This window comes from Triturus cristatus, chromosome 1_2, assembly GCF_964204655.1.
Source record: "Triturus cristatus chromosome 1_2, aTriCri1.1, whole genome shotgun sequence".
Taxonomy (NCBI): domain Eukaryota; kingdom Metazoa; phylum Chordata; class Amphibia; order Caudata; family Salamandridae; genus Triturus; species Triturus cristatus.
The window spans coordinates 820,423,079-820,443,555 of NC_140580.1; the positions used below are offsets into that span (position 1 = coordinate 820,423,079).

At 46.3% G+C, this 20,477-nt stretch overlaps 1 protein-coding gene across 1 annotated transcript in view; it reads right to left on the reverse strand.

Annotated features, from left to right (window-relative positions):
• CHD5 (chromodomain helicase DNA binding protein 5) overlaps positions 1–20,477 on the reverse strand; it is a 568,616-nt gene that overhangs the window by 100,316 nt on the left and 447,823 nt on the right. The window contains exon 36 of the mRNA XM_085624078.1: positions 4,091–4,223. Coding sequence (XP_085480204.1) covers positions 4,091–4,223 — 133 coding nt within the window. The remainder of the gene's footprint in view (positions 1–4,090; positions 4,224–20,477) is intronic.

Below are 20,477 nucleotides of genomic sequence, written 5' to 3' on the forward strand. Positions count from 1 at the left end.
TGTTATTTATTTCATTTATTTGAAAAGTTTTATATAGCGCTGGCTAGACCCGGAGGTATCAGAGCGCTTTACATGAGGAACATAAAGTTACAAGTTACAAATTACAACTGTTACAAGAGCATAGCAAAACACAGGCAAAAAACAATGTTGGCTGCTGAGGGAAGGAAACACAACGGGGAGACGAGGAAAAGCTATGTTCAATGTCCTGATGGGTATGTGATGGCCAAGGGGGTGACCCAGAGCCAAACTCCTCTATAGCTGCCTAAACAGCTCCACCGGGCAAAGCCCATGTTGTTCAGTCTCAACGGTAAGTACAATGTTCAAGGTTTCTGCCCGAGAGGTATCGTCTTAGATCGATTGGTAGCACCCATCCTAGTGTTGCTGGGAAGCGCTGTCCGTTTCACTCTTCGGCTGGCCCTTATAGGTGGGATAGGGGCTGTGGTGGGGAATGGTCCAGTTAATAACACAATTGTCCTTCCGACCTCGGAGGCCCTGCATGCCAGAAGAAGAAAACAGGCAAAGACTTGCTGTTGGGTTGATAAGCACTCGGCAGCAAAGGTTCCAGGGATCCGGCCAGGTCAGCCGACAGAATGTGTGAGCCCGGGGTAGTAGGACACTCCACTGTTGCCCCATGCAATTCTTTCAGAGAGGGTGAGGCTGTAGCAGGACTAGGTGGGAAAACAGTCCTATTGTTAGACTATTGCGCTGTGGAGACCCTGATATAAGCACCGAAACCTCGCTCCGGGCGCCATTTTAGGGTCAGGCACTGCCCTTGCCTGGCCAACCTTCAAGCAACTCTGCCCAATTTTCCTCCCAGGGCAAGACACCGCTTGTGTGGAATCCCAGGATCACCCCAGCTGACCAGTATAGTGTGCCCCAGAGCTTCGATCACCTCCTGGTCGCGCTGACTGCATTGGTGAGATCACCGCGCGCCTTCGTCCCAGACATCATCGAGGTATTCATCCTGAGCAAGGGAGACTATCCCCAGCTCTCTAAGGAAGTGGCTGTGTCATCTCTGCCCAGGCTCTTGCCCATGTATTGTTAATTTAGCCTAACTGTAGGCCCGGAATGTATTTTCACTGTATTTTGCCTGCACAGTGGAATGCTGCAGGTGGATAAGCCTCCATTAGTTGAGAGAAAGAGTTATTGTTCCTTGTAAATAGAGAGGCCTGAGAGGAAGAAATGAGATAATGGCTGGAGGACGAGGTCTCGTGGCAGAGGAGATGGAACGAAGGATGTATGAAATACCCCAACGTGTGAACATGTTAGAGGAGAATAAATGCAGGAGAATGCTGGAACAATGGAACAATACCAGTAACACTATGGGAGGAGCCTTAACTCAGCGATTGCTTATGTTGTAACGTAGTTAGGGACAGCTGATACTTCTGTTTTAGGACGCCTTGAGGAACAGACCTCATCTTTTGCTTTGTGGCTTTATGCTACATGACCCAGGTTGGAGTACTTCTTAGGAGGGCTTCAACCGATGATACCTTTTCTTTTTCCCATCTCTGATGAAACTTTCTTTAGGTTAAGATCTTCACTTAAGGTAGTGTAGGGACAGTTAGGGCTTTATAGGGCTTATGCATGGAATTTTGATGCAATCCAATGTACAATTTTGTCTCCTTATAACATATGTTGCGTGGTAGAGTTAGTTGTGTTCTTTTTGTTACATAGGGTGAATCGGTTCCGGAGGTTTGGCTTCATCCTGTTTACTCTATATTTTTACACCATAATGCTAAGATTGGTGTACATTAATTAATCTGTTTTAGAATTTGAAATAAACAAACTAACCTGAATTTAGTTGTCAACCTGAGTTCTTACTTAGTAGATTGTATACCTTGACATTTAGAGATAGTGAAAGGAGAAAGGAGTTTTCCCTTTACCTCTAATGCTCCATAACAAGAACCATTGACTAGATCAGTGAGGACCGGGAGGAGAGGTGTGAATGAATCGTGTATCAGTGAGTGGGGGAGAGTGGAGGAGATGTTTGGTGGGTTTTGCTGCTGATAGGCCAGAAGAGATGGAGTGCTCCTTAAAGCTGGTCGATGACTCGTTTGAGTTGGGTGATATTGAAATGTTCCACTTACGCAATGACAATCACTCATTCACTCAGTCCCTCGACTCACTCATGCATCAAATCGCACGGTATTATGTAAAGGGCAATAGATAAAAACAGCACACTAGCAAATCGAGTGGAAAGCAAGGCTTCGGTGTAAGATGCACAGGGGGATTCAGGGCAATTTTAAAACTGATAATATAGATTTTGGCTCCACTACTTGGGAAAGTTTGTCCCCTAAAATGCAAACAGAGTTCCCTTGCTTGTATTAATAAATCTACTATGGTTCTGAAGAGGACATTGTTCTAGTTGGCAATTAAGTAAGCATTGGACAGCACAATACCTTGTTAACCATTCCCTAACCTTTTTACAACATCCTCTAACTTGAAGGACAGGCTCAGGTATATTTCAAGCTTAGCTAATGCATGGTCTGGAAATCCTAGACTCAATGAGGCACAGGCTTTGGTATTTCCAATGTAACATTGTATTTCACAAATCATATGTGGTTTACAGAGTGTGATCAACAATGGAAAACATTTGACTCCATGTGAGTAGAGGAAGTCCATAAAATAAAAGTGAAATTTAACAACGAGGAAGAGATATAGATATAACTATTTTTGAGAAGATGTATGAACTGGTACTGGATAAGTTAGTGAAGGAGAAGGGAGCAAATAGGAGAACGGCAAAGTTTTTATCTGACTTTCAACCAAAGTCCTCTTTGTAACTCAAAAATGGTCTTGTTGTTTTATGACCTGACTGAAAAGATTATTTTTGGCATTCTCATGTTTACCATGTGATACCTTATATGAAACACTGTTGGATGAGCATCCCGGATTTAGTGTGATACTACGGGCCAGATAATGCTGAGGCTTCAAAAATCTGGAGAGAACTTTACACCCACTGAATTGCGATAGCGCCCAAGTTTACTTGGGTTCAATTTTGCGGAAGTTGGAATGGAAGTACGATGCTAATAGTGCTTGGTATTTCCCATTTCGTGGTATGAAAACAGTGAATTTGCTCTAGTGATTTGCACCCTAATTGTAATCATACTTGGGGTGAAAATAGGGGTTTGCGCCAGAATGACATTACTGTTCCATAGTGATCACAGCCTTGGTTGTTACGGCAAGAACAACAACATGCCCTACAGTGTGGACTCCAAAAAGTTTTTTATGCTGTCTTGTGATTTTGGTCTTGAGGGTGAATTAATGGTTAATGACGTTTCCGAAGAACATATCAGTGCCAGGGTTTCTGGATAGCTGCTTAGTAAATGAGTAAGTACCATTCAGATTCAATGCATCACCCAGTAGAGAATGGGCAATGCTAGCGAGCTGAAAAACGCAATATGCTGAGCGTTGGCTGGTAGAAAACTTACAGTGGTGAAGTATCGCTCATTATGATGAGTGGCTGGGCACAAAAATCAGTAAACTTTGACAGGTACATTTTACAATTTTGAGGCAGTGTCCATTGCCAGTCAACAGGCACAACAAACTGTAGAAAGGGGACGCAGCTAGGTATACTTTCTGCTGCCTATAAGGGGGACACTGGAATAATGTGATTTTGTGGCTGCAGTGTTTGCTGCATAGTAATGGATTTACTTTGCCACATAATTCATCACCTGCTGCATAATCTGCAGATTTTAACAAAAAAGAAAGTTGTTTATAGCTCAAACAGATCAAAGGTTACAAAACAAATGTTGCCACGCAGTGGAAGGGTCTATGCACAGGTTGACGGGTTCTTTTTCTGTTGCTTATTGCTGTATTTAGGTGTTAAACTGGTACTAATGAGATTGACACCTTTGCCTAGACAGTGCTAACTTGAGCAAAAATGACAAAATACTAAACTAATACAGTCACAAAATGCGTTGCATTAGGCTGCATAACTTGCCTTTTCTTACCGCATAATTTATTCGAGGCATAATTTGGTCCTCCCTGATGCATAATTCCAGTGGCCCTGCCTTTAAGTCTGTAAAAGGAGGTGCCAAGAATTTAGCAGGGTACGCCAGGCATCGTCACACTACTTCGGTAGAGTAAATACCTTGAACCTTCGGGCGAGAAACTTGTTCTTCATCTCCAGGTAGTTTCCCTTGTGTATTTCTGACTTGAAAGGCTCATTCAGGATCATGTAGCGGGTATCGTTCTGGATGTCCTGCCATCGGGCATACCCATGGCTGCACGCAAGGTCAGCTGTTAAGGAGAACAACCTTCAGCATCTTCATCCTTGGCATCTACATTGCTGTTCAGCATCCTTTCCTCTGTAGCCATCACTGGCTACAGAGGAAGTAGAATAGACCCACAGTTCTGTGTTCAAAATAATTTATTGAATATATAAGAACAATAACACAAACAAAAAATAATTCCATTTGTCCATTTCATATAACTGTTGTATCAATATGGCATTTTTTTCCCAAGTTGGTTCAAGTTTGATCAACTTTCGTAAAGAAACAATATCATATTCATGGTACTGTTTACTTGTGCTTTAGGGCTAAATACAGGGGGGCAGATTTACAAGCCCTTAGGGAGATACGTCACATTGTAAAGCCCTGTGTCACATTATACCTGCGTCAGGTATAATGTATGCAGGGTCGGCATTCTCACGCAAAAAGCCATGTAGAACTAGCGCAGCGAAATCTACAAGATTTCACTGCATCACTCTACGCCTTCACTACGTCAAAATCCCTATGCCTGCTCAGACCAGGTGTGAGGAATACCGCAGGGCTTTTTGAATGGGACTCACCTATCTGTTGTGGTGCATTGCTGGAGTTGCGTCACTTTAATGAGCAACTCCTGCAATGCGCCACTTTTGTGCCAACAGATGCGTCGGAATTTCTTATGAATCTGTTAATCCTTGCGCCATGGAGCACTGTATTATAAATACAGCGCACCCATAGTGGCACAAGGACATTTGGCACTGACGCAAGGAAACTGACGCAACTATGCAAATGCGTCAGTTCCTTGTAAATGTGACCCAGGATGCTCTGGCCTCTTGCTTGTACCATTGCTGTCATTACTAGTAGCTAGTAGCTTCAGTGTATTGCTTCCCAGGGCTACCCCCTTGCTCACTCACTGACCCACCGAGACTGAAAGCCTGTATAACTGCCTACTATTTTTGAAACAATGTACTGCTATTGGGTGTTCGAGAGCTTATGTACCAGTGCAACCAGATGTACATCAGAAACCTCCCAAAAACACTCTTGCTGCACCCCTTTATGAAATTTGCTTGAAAATTGTGCAGGTACAAATTCCATGTTCAACAACTACGCCAGCATAGTTAGCAGTGTTTCACATTTGATGATAAATGTTTATCAACATCAACAACCTTCTGCCACTGGATCACATCTCAAACAGTGCTGTAGGCCCTATCACGTACCATTAATAAAGCTTCATTATTTCGCTTCCGAAATGTATTCATCACAGTGCCTACTAAATGAGACACAGCATCTCCCTGGAGGCAGACAAGCTGGTCCTAAAACTTTCATTATGAGTTGCCTAGAGCAGTATCTCCATGGTGCAGGGGTGGGGGGAAGACCAGACGTAAAATATTTTTGGGGATTTAGAAACCAATGCCAATTTGCTTTTGAGTTGGTTTGTAAAGCAAAGTAATGGAAACCAGCATGAAGCACTGCTTTACGTTACTCTGCGTCAACAGCGTGTCCCATGGGTGGTACATGGGCGTTCCCCTGCTATCGCCTAAGGTTTTTGAGGCAAAACCTTGTCTACTAATAATAATTGACAGGGTTTGCACCCAAAAGTAATGCCACTTGAAAGCAGGTGTTGAAAGGAGAAATGCTTTTTTTCTGGCTTTCTTTTTCGATCTTGAATGTGTGCTGCATTGTACAGCATACATACAAAGTAGAAAAAGTTTTAAAGTCAGTCTAAGCATAGTGGGCCTCATTTACAAGCCCATTGCACCCGCCGGTGCGTCACTTTTTTAGACGCATCGGCGGTGCAGTGTGCCTGGTCATATTTACAAAGCCAGGTAAAGTCACCCTGCATGACTTTTCATGGCCTTGTAAATATGGACTTCTTTCAGGCTTTCCTCTGCGTGAAAGGGGTGTTCTATGGTTGTGTCTGTGGGTGTTCCCACGCAACATCTATGTAACCTGACACATTCCCAGATTTGCTAAGTGTTGTAAACCTGGGATTACGCCAGAATAGGAGTGGCGTACCAAGGAGAAATACTTTAATTTCTCCTCATTTTTGCTCTTTCTGTGTGTACTGCAGAAGCACACATAGAAGGAATGAATCGCTTTTAATGATTGTTTATGTTGTAAGCTTGTAAAGCGCACAGCTGCCCACCAACGGGGGCGTCCCGGCGCTGTAGACCGCTGGGGAACCCATCCTGGATATCCCTGTGAGATGGTCCCTTTCTGGGTATCTCCAAGGTGAAACCAGGCATCCCCGGCGTCTGTGGGGGGCCGTTGTAGAGATGAGGCAAGCTTAATGCCCAGAGTTGCCGAGTGTGTTCCTGGTTAGAGTAGGTACCGAGGCGAGAATTATCAAGTCCATTTTGACCCTGGTCCACGACCCTGCCGCGTCGGGAATTGAACCCTGGTCCATGGCCGATTCTCTGCTTACGGGTCTGCCGCCTCTACCTAGTGAGCCACACCTCTCCATGTGCAGAAAGGTGTACCTTCCTGCACATAAACAATCATCTCTGCAATGCAGGCACCCTTGCACCAGGGAGCAAGAGTGTCTGCGTTGGTGCACCTTTGCTGTTTGTGCGCCAGAGCAGGGTAGAAGGACAGGAATGCGCTGTATCTTGTAGATACGGCACATTCCTGCCCTTTGAGTTTGACGCACAGCAGTGCAACAGGAAGGCATGACAATGCTGTGCGTCAAAATATAGTAAATGAGGCCCAGTATTTTGTAATGGAAGAGTACCCTTCCTATACAAAACCTATGCTAGACTAACACAGACACCTTCACACGATGGGGCAAAGGCGTGTGTGTGTGGTGATCTGCAGCATGATTTTGCGCCAGTGCTAGGGAGAGAGGAGGATAGTGCCATACCCCTGTAAATATGGCGCTGCCCTTCTCTTTACCTCTCAAGCAGTGCAGCAACTTTGGGGTCAGCGCTGCCTTGCATGAGAGTTTTGTAAATCTGGGCCACAAACTTTAACCTGCTATTTCCAGGTCCCTCCACTTATTCGCTATTTTGGGGTCTGTAACTCATGATGGACAGAAATTGGTGCAGAGATACCAAGTGCAATTGTTAATTTCGACTCAAGCTGCACACCATCTAGTAATAACCACCTAAGAATGTTCTTCCTATCAAACACAAATCTTTCTTTTACTTTTGTCTAGTAGGTACACCTCCACTTTTACCTACCCCAACCCTCACATTGCCATTCTCATCACCAAATCTTTTTAATATACCAAGCAGAAATATGTTGTTGTGTGTAGACAGACTCTAAAAGGTAGAGATGAAGAACTTTGATGAGAAAGAACTGGATTTGGAGCACTGAAGATATCTGCTAAATATTGGGCTAATGTCACCAAGTCCATCTTCCTCATCACAGTCCTTATTAAGGGCATACCCGAGCAATGTTGACACCACAATTACAGCCAGAGGATAACCCAAAAGCAAAAAAACGCCAAATGTGCTGTAACACCCTGTTGATTTATTGGACCATGAGCAGCGAACCCAATAGTGAACCATAGACAATACGCTGCAATGAATGCCCACCTACTGAAAACTTACAACCATGAGTTTATGGAGTTTATTGTGATAATCAAAGGTGTGTATAGAAGCCCAAGTGGCTGTATGTCTGATATCTTGAACAGAATCCTGCTGGAACTCTAGCCGGGCATGTCACGCTTTATATGCACCACCGCTTCAGAGAACTAGGCTAATGTCTTATTGTAAGCCAAGAGTGGACACTGGGAATGTTTATCCTTTATCTGCCAGGTCGAATGTGCCAATACAAGAAATATCCAGATGTAAAAGGAGTGAGTAAATTGACAGCACAAAATGCATACACAAAATGTTGACAAACACATGACTTCGGGGGATGGCAATGCACAAGGACGGTAATGTCCTTCTGTGGTTGAAAAGGCAAAGCAATATTTCGATGAGGACCTGGGCTGAAAAATCTGACGCAGGAAATCTGAATGAACATTGCACGAAGCTCCTCAACATTTAACCCCAAACTGATGTCAACACTATAGAAGACTTCCAACAACAGGAATTTTGAGTCACCCTGTTGGGCTTGGCCCTTTTTGCAGGGTCATCCCTGAACTTTTTGCCTTCCTGCTGTATTTTCTCTGACCTGTTTTTGTTGGTTTTATGACTCTGGGCACCTTACCACTGCTGATCAGTGCTAAAGTGCATATGCTTTCCCTATGATAAATTGATGTATGGATCAGTGACTCCATGATTGGCTGATTTGGTTTACTTGTCAGACCCTAGTACAGTGCGCTGCGTGTGCCCAAGGCTTGTAAATCCAATGCTGCTGGTGGTCTGATTGTGCCACCCACCGGAGCAGATTGTAAAGTGAGTCTCAGGCCTGCCATTGCAGAGCCAGTGTGCAGTCTGGTACTGCCATGTTGACTGGCAAGTGCACCCACTTGCCAATCCCTAAACCATCCCTTTTCTTCATATCAGACACCCCTAAGTTAGGCCCAAGGGCAGGGTGAATTGTAAGTGTAAGGTAGGACATGCCCTGGTGTGTGTGGCATGTCCTGATAATGAATTACAGCCATTTTCGTTTTTCACTATTGCAAGGCTACCTGTACCCCATAGGCCAGAATGGGCAGTTTGTTTATAACATTTTATAATCCTAACTGACCCAGGAAACCTGGTAGAAATTCGAGTTTAGTATGCCTGAACTCAGAATGATAAAATAAAAATATTTTAGTGAAGTTGGTTTTAACATTCTGTGTTTGAAAATACCACTTTTAGAAAGTAGGTATTTTCTTGCCTAACTATCCAAGTCTGCCTCTGCTAGGTTGTGTATTCCATGTCTGGTTTATGAGTGACAGGGGCTGGGGGATTCCAGGAGACAGGGTGAGTCAGCACAAGGCTGAATAGAGAGATCTACATGGAGAGTGGTGGGAGGAGTTGCACTTGGTATGAATTTCCAAAATGCTGGCTCCACCTCCTGTGGTGCGTCTGATGTCCCTGGCCCACACTGTCAAAGGAAAGAAGGAGTCATGTAAACAAAGGGCTCCAGGACTGACCAGAACTGGTTTGGACTAGGCAAAGGCCTCTCTGCCTTCAGAGAACAAAGAGAATATGAGTATAAAAGGGGGGACCCAGACTCCAGAACTTTAGATCACTTTTGGGAAACAAGAAGGACCTTTGCTGAGGAGAGGAACCCGAGAGAGAGACTGCAGGAGGAGACTGTCCCTGTGCTGTGTGCTGTTTGGGGGATTGGCCCGCAGTGGTTGCCTGACTGCCAAAGAAAGGAGAAAGGAACTTTGTGCTACTTTCATCAACTTGTAAAGGATCTCCAAGGGCTTGAAGATTGAGCTTGCCTCCTGCTGAAGTCTCAGGGACAACAGACTTCACCAACCAGCTCCCCTGCATTCCCTGGCTGGGAATTGAAGTGCCTGCTGTTGAGCTGGGCCTTCTGAGACTACGTGTCGCTGGGAGCTGGAAGCGCAACTCAAGACGAAGAAGCGTGTCGCCGCCGCAGCAGTTTTCGTCGCATCGCCGAGAAAGCGTGCCGCCACTGCCGCTGTCGCCATCGCATCGCCGAAGTGCCTCGCATCACCGGAGAAGAGTGTCGCCATCGCAGCAGACGCCGTCGCATCACTGGAGAAGCATGTTGCTGCCACAGCAGCTGTCGTTGCATCTCTGAGGAAGCAGGCCGTCGGCGCCGCTGTCGCATCGCATCACCAAAGCGCCCCGCATCATTGGAGAAGAGTGTCACAGCAGATGCCGTTGCATCACCAGAGAACGTGTCGCAGGGCATGCCGCGGCTCAAGAAGAGTCACCGAGTCACCGCACGGCATGCATGCATCACCCCTTCGTTGTCGCAACATCAAGAAGATGCCATTTTGTTTCATTGCACCGGATCTTCATCGGATCACGGCGTTGCTAGTTGCATCGCCACAGAAGCGCAGTAAGAAACCGACGCATCACCTCACCACGCAGAGAAGAACCGACGCATCACCTCCCCTCTGGTAAGGAACCGACGCATCACTGTCCCCTACGCAGCAGTAGGAACTGACGCATCAACTCCCCCGAAGTAAGGAACCAACGCATCCCCGTTCTTGCATGTAAGGAACCGACGCATCACCTTCCCTGCAACTCTTTTGTTTGTATAGCGTTACTCATCCAAAGGTACTTTGAACATAAGTGTTGCATTTACCATCTAAAGAGAACTAAGCTATTTCTACCATTTTTGAGTACAGTATTGTGGATTTTTATCGTTTGTGGTCTTTTGAGAAGTCTAAATAAATAATACTGATTTTTATACTACTACCTGTGTGGTGTCCCTTTGTAGTGTTGTAACTATATTACTGTATGTGTTCACAAATGCTTCACACACTGCCTCTGAGATAAGCCTGTCTGCTCGTGCCAAGCTACCAAGTGGGTGAGCAGGGGTTATTTTAGAAGTGTACCCCCTTACCCTGACCAGATGCAAGGGTACCAATTTGGTCAAAGGTACCTACCTCTGCCAACTAGAGACCCCCAAATCTAACACACCCCATGCCAGAGGTCCAAAAGGGAAATCCCAAAGAAATAAAAGGAATATCTCAGGATTGGATAGGAGGGCCAACCACAGGATACGTATTCTCAAAACTGTAGAACATTTGAGAAGCAAATTAATCCAAAAGAAAAGGTCGCTCCATAACTCTCTGAACGCTCTAACTATTGACCACTTGGAAGAGGGATACCTAAGAGAAAGCCATCCCTGTAAAGTCCAGGATATATAAGAGTCTGAGGACCTCTATTCAGTGTACTCTAGAACATAAGGGTACCCTATGCTCTGGAGGCCGATATTACACCTCCAGACACCCAGTGAACACACTCCACAGCCCTCAGAGACATCGGTAGGTGACTGTGAAGTATGCATTGAATCTGTAAAGTGCAAGCCCAGCTGGAAAGTAGCAAAATGCTGAACAGTGGGTATGAGTCTGACAATATGACAATGCATCATGTACATTGAGGTAGGTTTATGCGGGGCAGGAAGAGGATGTGGGTTTCTGTATATGTATACAGTGTATTTGTATAGCACAAACTTAGCTGGAGAGAACAAAAGCACTGTGGGCATGAGCCCTGGAATACGAGTTGTGTTGTGTGCAATGAGTCAGGTTTACATATGATGGGAGGAGGCGGCGGGTTTTTAGCTATGTATGTGGTGTTAGTGTATAGCACAAACCAACCAGGAAACAGACCAATGGGGCCCAGATCAGTGAGTGTGAGGTTTGGGGTATGGTTTAGGGTTGTGGTTGTCCAGATTTATTCGGGAGGGTGCAGATTTCTATGCATATATTTAGTGAATCTTTATAATGAAACCTAGATGGAGAGCAACGGAGAAATCCTAGGCTTCCATGTCTAAAAGATGTTAAGGGTTTTCTTGCAAAGGAAATAATGTATAATAAGTCACTTGATGAACCCCTACATGATTTATTGCTGCCCAATGAACTGTTATAGTTGAAGGTGCTAAACCCATGGAAATCCTGCCCTCAAAAAATCAAAGATTTTAGTAGGGTCTCCAGCGACCGGGCTAAGATTGGACTTTCCACACCATCAAGAACAATTTGCCCAGTGTTTAGCATAGGCTTTAAGAATACAGACTTTCTTAGACAATTGAACGTGACAAGCTACTCCCCTTGTACATTCTAGATGTTGTAGTCCAACCCTCTCAAATTCCAGGATGACAGTTTGAACTGCCACAATTGCCTGTGGGTTAACACTAGATATTGAAGGGGCCTGGGATGAACAGGCCATCAGTGAAGGGGATGTATTGCCAACTGAGTCAAGAGAGGGAACCATGGCCTTCTCAGCCAATAAGGGGCTATCAGGATTGCCACAGTGTTCTCCCACCGAATCCTCTGAAGCAACCTCTGCAAGAGGGGAATGGGAGGGAAGGCATATGGGGGTTACTGAGGCCAAGGCCCTGTCAAGGCATCTCTCCCCCACGCCTCCCTCTGTGCCACCTGTGAGCAGAAGCGCAAAGGGAGGGAGTTGGTCAGGGCTGCAAACAGATTCAAATTGGGGAGAGTCAGAAGATATGTCACGCATCGGAAATCTTCCCAGCTGAGATGGAAATCTATTGAAGAAGGTAGATTCCTGCTGAGACTGTGTGCTTGCAGACTGTCCCTCCGCGGAAACCTGGACAGGAAGAAAACAAGGGGGCATATTAACAATAAAGTAGCGAAGTGTGTCGTTAAGCCAAGAAGGCTAACGACACGCTTCGTCACTTTTGAAACGCAGGGCTGCACCATATTCACTAGAATATGGTGCAGCCCTGCATTTCCCCCTGCACTGGTGCTAAATTTAGCTGTCTAGCGCCAACGCAGGCACCCTTCCACCATAGTGAAAGTGACGTTGTGGTGGCGATAGGGGCTTGTAAATATGCCCTAAGGTCTCAAATCACATGAGCAACTCAGCCGTTCAAGCTGTTTGCGTGGGGAACTTACCTAGAGTCCTCACTACTTCATCCAAATGACAGCTTGAACCCAACCCCAGAATCAGACGGACAGGACAAAAAACAAGAAGTGATTTGGGTGGAAGGGCCTATTTTGTGCCCCCCGCGCTTACTTTCAGTTACTCACTGGCTTGGGTATGAGAACCCTGCCGTAGGCGGGACTGCGTCAAAGGTAAGAATTATGACGACAAGAACTATACATGGAGTAATGGTTCCGTGAATTTTCTGCTACAATACAAAACCCTTGTAGGTCTGACTGACTTGAGTGTCAGACTAGCTGTCAGTAAGATTTAATGTTACCAATCCTGTATACAGAGAGTTGGATTTGGCTCAGTGAAGAGCAATATTTACTCTTTCATTGCATGCTACTGGCTACTTGATGTATCATTCCACCTCCTATGGAGTGCTGACATTTCAATGCATGATAGACTATTTTACATCGCAAAAGTTCACCGAATCATCTAAAATTAATTTATTTATCTCATACATGCATTGTATATAAAAAGCAGTATTTTTTTTGCCTTTCATTTTTTCACCACAGTTGGCTTTTATAAATATTTTAGTCAGGTCTCAAAATGCCTTAAAAGATTTGTTTTAAACTCTTGCCTTCTGTAATGTAATCTCGTGCTCATGTAAAGCGCTCTAATGCCTTTGGGCCCAGTTCGCGCTTTATAAAACTGCTAAAGACAATTATACACAAAATAAAAAAGGCAAGCAAGTCTTATCGGCTTTGCCAACGCTTTGAAAGATTACCTTTAAGATCACGAGTGAGCACTGTTTTTGGTTAAATGTTTGTAAATGTATCGAGAACATTCAGATTGGCATGGAGCGCCCTCTGATGGCTGAATCCCAGAATACGCTACAAGTACAATCGTTCCTGCCAGCCTCTAAAAAGACCTTAACAGAATTGCACGAGCTGTTAAAGTGAACGTCTATAATGATATCAAGTTTGGACAACTAAAAAGGTTTGAACTGAAATCATGGTAGACTTTTGAGATTGCCGCAGCAATTCAGCAAGGCTTTAAGTCTCCGTGCCAAAGGCTAACCTAATTAGTATACGTGGCTGTAACATGAATAATTGGTATTAACTTTCTTTCAAACAGCATGAGGTTGAATCTTCAAACTCCATATGAAGTGATTTTTACCGTCACTTAAATGGTGGTCCTGGCAGAGGAACTGTCGCCACAGGTACAATACCTTTTCCCTGAAATGCTCTGGGGACAGAGCCGGTTCACTCTCACAAGTAAAGGTCCACCAATTCAGTGTCCTGCTGGACACGTTCTAGTGTCTCGGCACCAGTTTACCAGCCACTCCTTGAGGGCTGGGCCATACACCCACCCCACACCAATCCAACACAGACATCACCGGTCAGGTGACCCTGCCAATAAAAGGGCCGAGTGCACATGCTCGTGGCAAGTTTTAGCAACCATATACCCCGTATCTCTGTCATTATTTCTCAAGTATGTGGGTCTAGGGCCAACGCCTCCACAATGGCGGCGAGCGGGTAAATCCCCGCATGTGAGCTGCCGGCCGTTCTGTGATTTGTCATGGGGAGGGGTGTATAGCCTGAGCATAAGGTTCCCCGTGCCTGCTGCCAGCAAGATGTTGACTGAGGTAGAGCAAGGTGAGACGAAGGCCACCCAGTGCGGACACTGACACCCCCCAGTGAGGCCCCTGCAGCTGCCCGCATGCTGATGCCCCTGCTGCATCTGTAATGTTAACTGGCCCTGCAGCGTTAGGTCAGTGAAAAATACAATGTGGGGAAGCGTTGAAGCTAGCACTGCACTGCCGACCCTCCTGCAAGAGGCAAGAGGCCTCGGGCCCGGTTCTAGCAGGGGGGCCGGGTGGGCCAGGTCCACCCAAACATGACCTTTGGTCCACCCAATCACGACAGAGGAGGCCACGGAGAAGGCACCTGTTAAGTGCTTCATCAATCTCAACGTCAGAACGTCGACATTTTGTTTTCACTGTCTTTAAAATTGAAATTGGGTTTTGGGGTTAGAGGAGGGTGGGCAAAAAAAATTAACAGGGAGAGCCGAGCTTAGGGTCTGTTTCGGCTCTTAAAGCCCATGCACAATCAGGGACCTGAAATGTTTGCTATTTAAAACATACAACAAACATCACGTAAAATATGATACACATTTTAAAATTTCTATGAGACTGTATTTCCTTTACACAACGAAGCTTTGACATAAATATGTCACAATATTGCGCTGCACTAAGAAGCACTTGTTAAAAGTGATAGTTTTTAAACATGAGCTTAGAGTCATCCATGCCCCGTCCTCACACTGGTGACAGCGCTATTAGTGAACCAAAAGGCAAGACAGTTGTCATGTGGACCCTGTATGTGGCCCAGATTATTATAGAGCAACATTAGTCTAATAAATAAAATACTACGGGGCACATGCATCAAGGTAATCATATGTGATTACCAAATACGAATTTTAAGGAATTTCTATTTGGTAATCGCAAATGCCTATGCATGAAGGATTCTCAATTACTCTTGCGAATCATTAACATTCCCTAATAGGGATTCACAAATTGCGAATCGCTATTAAGGAATGCATTCCTATTCATTCCTATGGGCCTATAGGAATGAATAGGAATGCATTCGCAATTTGCGATTACCAAATTGGTACTCGCAATTTGCGAATGCAAATCCAAGGGTGCCTGGGGGCCTAAGGCCCCCCTGAGGCAACCCCCCAAAAAAGGTAAGTATGCACATGTGTAGCACATACATGCCCTAAGGGCATGTGTGCGCTACATAGTGCATTGAAAAAATGCATTTTGTTTGCATCTTCCAATGCATGCACAAATTACCATCAACTTCTAGTTGATGGTAATTAGCGATTCCTAAATGCACAGTCGCATTTAGGAAATGCTACATGCATCTCAAATAGGGAATCGTAAATTGCGGTTCCCTAAATGCATTCACAATTTAGGTAATCACAAAATATTGCGATTACCTATTTTGCAAATGCAAAAAGGTACATGCATTGGAAAAAGCATCTTTCCAGTCGCAAACGGGTCGATTCTGCAAATTGGCCCGCTTGCGACCGGTAAAATGCTTGATGTATGTGCCCCAATATGTTTTGTACAGTTGGTTTTCTGATTCTTTTATGTGAATGTACTTTTATGTGCAAATATGAAGAAAATCAAGTTTTGGGGAAATAAAATATTTGCCCAAGCTCACACAGTTTAAGTGGGGATGCAGCAATTTATCCAGGTGTTAGGTTTTCACTTTGTACAGATCAGCCGCTATGTGGCTATTTGTCTCTCCTTCTTAAGTTAATGCTTTGTTTTGACCTCCTAGGTTTTCTGTTATTGTATTATAGTGTGAACTCTGCCTGGAGATATTGAAGCACTTCACATAAACACCAGTTACATTATTCAAGGTCACGTTCATTTCTTTTATGCACTTGAGATCTGCCCAGAATTACAGGATGTTGAGCCAACTCCATGACCAGGGCTTTAAGTGGGAAAAAAAAACCTGGGGGTGCTCTAAAAGGGTCGGGGCAAACCTCAAAGAGGTGTGGCCCATCTAAGTAGGGGCGTGGTCTAAATAAAGATAACTAGTGTAGCAGTACCCCCTGCTCTGACAAGCCATCAGCTGTAGGACTCCTCAGAGTGTCATTAGATTTGGAATTCCCCGCTCAGGCTTGCTCTCTCCCTTCCTAAGAAAACATGCCTCTGTCAGAGACCCACCCACCCCCTTCTTTTCAAAAAAACTTCGCTGAAGCAGTGCTTTGCGGAAAAGGCAATCTGCAAATGCGGGCCACTTTTTTTTAGCGTGCCCAGACGATTTTTTTATCCCAATCCAACCCTGCTGACCTGCAGTAAACTGCGTGGTGGAAAGATCTATTTTCAAAACCCCTTTTAGGAAGCAGTCTGCTTTACCTGAAAGAAAAAGCTCAAGGGTAACACGTCCTCTTTCATCGTATATAGTACTTTAGAAGTTGTCATTTGCTCAAAATAAACCCTAAATTTTTAGTCCCCCCCTCGCCCCCCCACATCATGTGGCAGCCCAGGCTGAGACAGCTTCCCGGGCACACACACAGCCCACCCAAGTACTTCACAGGTCTTTAAAAGACCATTTGCATGTTAATGATTCTTTGTCGTTTTTTCGACCCTTCTTAGAGCCCCTGCATCTTCACACTTCCTACTACTGGAATAATGAGCCCCCCCCCCCGAAATTTTACTTAGCCCCTCCCAAAATGTGGCTCTCGTTGCACCTCTGATCGAGCTGGTATGGGGATGCCAGGGGTACTGGGAGAGCATTAGCTTGATTTCCTTAAGAATGTGTTTAACAATAGTCCAAGAAAAAAAAAAGAAAACGGACCATCTCTGCGAGGCCCGAAAATAGAGCCCGATAGAGACCCATTTCGAGGCCCCCTGAAAATAACTGCCAGTGCTCAGACCTAGACAGACCCGGCCCACTTAAAGCCCTGGCCATGACTCAAACCTAGCTTGTTCAGTTTCAAACTTGGAAGCTATCGCTGTAATGCCACATCTTGACTAGATTGAGGGTGGCTGGCAGAAGGTACATAATAGTTTGGCTCATTATGGGCTCGAATTTCAAACAGAACCTCAAGCTGAGCCAGAGCCAGGCTTCAGGTTCAGGCCTGAATCAAGCTTTCAGTGCCGGCCTTCCTAGTGTGAAATTTCAAGGCTCAGGTCTGGTAACAGGTACCTCGTTAACCTTAAACTGCTATTACAGTCTGCTTGGAATCCTGGTGCTGGTGCAAAAGCCTAGCCTGCTGGAAATTATGAGTTGAGCTGTTGAGTATAGGCATCATCCTACTCTCAATAACTCTCTAGATGCTCTGTATGCCTGTTTGGAAGAAGATATGATGTCAATCTTGGGATTACAGAATTGACAAAAATTGGACCCACATTGGCCCACCCAAACAAACGTTTGGCCCACCCAGAACAAAATTCCTGGAACCGGGCCTGAGAGGCCTTCTCTGTTCCAGCAGTGCCCACGTGGACAGACAGAAGGACTGAGCCAAAGGTAAAGTGGGCAAAAAACCTGCAAGTGAGAAGAGTGAGTGCATGTGGAAAGTAAGAGCAGTTGCACGCTGCCTGTGAGCACATTGTGCACCCCTCGCATGCCCCAAAGTACTGTTGTGAAGGGGTGGTGTGATTGGGTTGGGCAGAGGCCCAGACTAGTGCCTCCATCTTGAGGAACTTGAGGGCAAAGAGAATGCGGAGTAGGTGCGCCCCCTGTAAATATGTCCCTGCTCCAGTTTTCAATCATCCGGTCCTGGTGAGGGGTCAGCAGAAGTGAGGAAGTGCTGCTGCCATGCAAGAGGTTTCCAGCCGCATGAGCCTGCGTGTCGGATGGCAGATATGGCACCCAGCAGGTGAGAAGGGCCCGGCCGTCCCTTCAGCACCCATGAGAAGTGGCACACAGACAGCTTCAGTAAAGCTGCCACATCAGAGGAAGAGCAGCCTCAGCGCCACATAGCAGCCACCCACTGAGCAGCACCCAGCGTGCAGCGGTGGATTCCACCATGGCTGAGGGCGAGTGCTGCCTTGCTGCATGCCCGCTAAGGTGGCTTCTTTTGTCCTGGCAAAGAGTGCTGTATGGGAAAGCCCCCACAGGGAGAAAACACTGCACCGGGATCTCTAATGCACCGCAAACCGGCCCGAGTCTTTTGTGCAGGGGCTTTGCATACCGGCCCCTTCAAGCAGAGACAGTCTTATGTGCACAAGACAGAGCCGCCCTGCTACCCGGCATGCAGGATATCAGCAATGCCCCACCACCTAGGTCCAAAGAGTTAGGCACAGACACGGAGGGAGCACTGAGCATTCACATTGCCTGAGCAAGCAGAATCGTGTACAAGCCGGAGTATGCAGCCACTTTGCCTCACATGAACTGGACAGTATGGTGGAATGATGCTGTTGCTGCAAGACTGACAAAGAGTGTGCATCCTGACACACTGGTCATACTGTGCCGCAGCAGAATCAGGAGAGAGACTGACCAAAAGAGTGCCATATGCACCCAAGTGAGCTGCCTACCCTTTGAAGGACAAGAGAATGTAACCCCACTCAGAAAAGAGCGCTCAAGAAGAAAAGGGGCAGCATAGTCCGCATCAAACGGCAAAGTTGCCCGGGCACCCAGAGGAAGCAAGAGAAATTCAACAGAGACTGTTGAACCAGCAAGTACTGCTGCCACTGCAGACAGCTAGAGATCTGTTTCCCCGGTGAAGGATCACTGTCTATTTGCCTGAGAGAAGAGACCACAAGATGAGGAGGAAACGTCCAGAGGAGAGAAGTGAGCGCTACACAATCCCTAGTGGCTGTCTGACATCACCGTATGTGAAGAAGATAGTGCCGCCCTCCCCCAGTGGTGAACGGCCACCACCCCAAGAGAGGTATGGGCTTGCAAGGTGCCAGCAGAGGGTGCCTGCAGAGAGAGACTGTTTACAATCCCTAACAATGCCTGATGGGGAACCAGCTCACAATAACATACACTGAAGAAGTGAAAGAAAGACCAAGAGAGCAAAATCAGAGGTGCGCAGAGGGACGCACCTTGAAATCGGACAGCATGAAAAGGAGACCCAGAGAAAGAGAGCCCTCCAAGAAGTAAGAAGTAATGCCATATGACAGAGGCCGCACCAGCCGACCACCCCAGCACCGAATGGCCACTGTTGGCCCGTCATTGTCCATGTCACATGAACTGACTGACACTGCCAAGCACGCCTGCACTTAGGCAGGACCCAGTGCCACAACGGTGTAGTCTTGATACACAAGCACTACGCCCTTGAGTGATGAAGTGAAGACGGAAGAAAGATGACCCTCTATCCAGGGAGTGGAGCACCAAGAACATCCCTTAGGAAGGGACAGGTACTGTGAGATGTCCACAAGGAACGAAGACCCAGGCATACAGGGAGCCAGCTGGGGGCACCCTCAGAGACACTGCCAGTCAGAGAAAGGCCTGGTTGCCGGCCACGTGCCCACAAGCGACGCTGCTGTTGATGCCATGAGGAGGAAGACTGGCACTGCTCCCCACCACAAGACAAGTAAGGAGCTGCCTGCCATCTGCCCCACCACAGACACATGCAAAAACAACAGTTGATGGACAGAATGCAGAACAATGTCATACATTCACCCCAGTACAGAGATCTGGGCCTAAATCCATCGTCTTTTTGCTCACCATGCCATTCCAGTTTGGACTCAGCCATATGCAAATCAGTCTTGACCCTGTGCCTCATGGGAATAGTCCAGCCCGAACTGCCAAGCCAGATCCTCCCTGGACTGGAAACAAGCATCCTAGGACCGGTTTCAGGGTTTCACCCCTCTTCAGCCAGGATAGCTTGATTCCAGTGGCATGGAGAGCATGGGACTCACGTCTGAGCATACCCGTCCCACTCGGGGTGACAAATGCAAAAACAGATCTCTTGACTGGGGGTGAATGTTTTGATTTGTTCTGCATTCCGTCCATCAATTGTGTGTCTTTTGCTTTCTCGCCCTAAGTGCGCCAGGTATGCTCAGACGTGAGTCCTGGGCTCACTGTGCCACTGGAATCAAGCTATCCTGGTTGAAGAGGGGTGAAACCCCGAAACCGGTCCTAGGATGCTTGGCAGTTCGGGCTGGACTGTTCCAATGAGGCACAGGGTCAAGACTGATTTGCATATAGCCAGGTCTAAACTGGGGTGGCATGGTGAGCAAAAGAATGATGGATTTAACCCAGATCTCTCGATTGGGGGCGAATGTTTTGATTTGTTTTGCATTCCGTCCATCAATTGTGTGTCTTTTGCCACCACAGACACACCCTGCATCACCAGCACTCCCCAGAGACAAGAAGGGGGGAAAAGT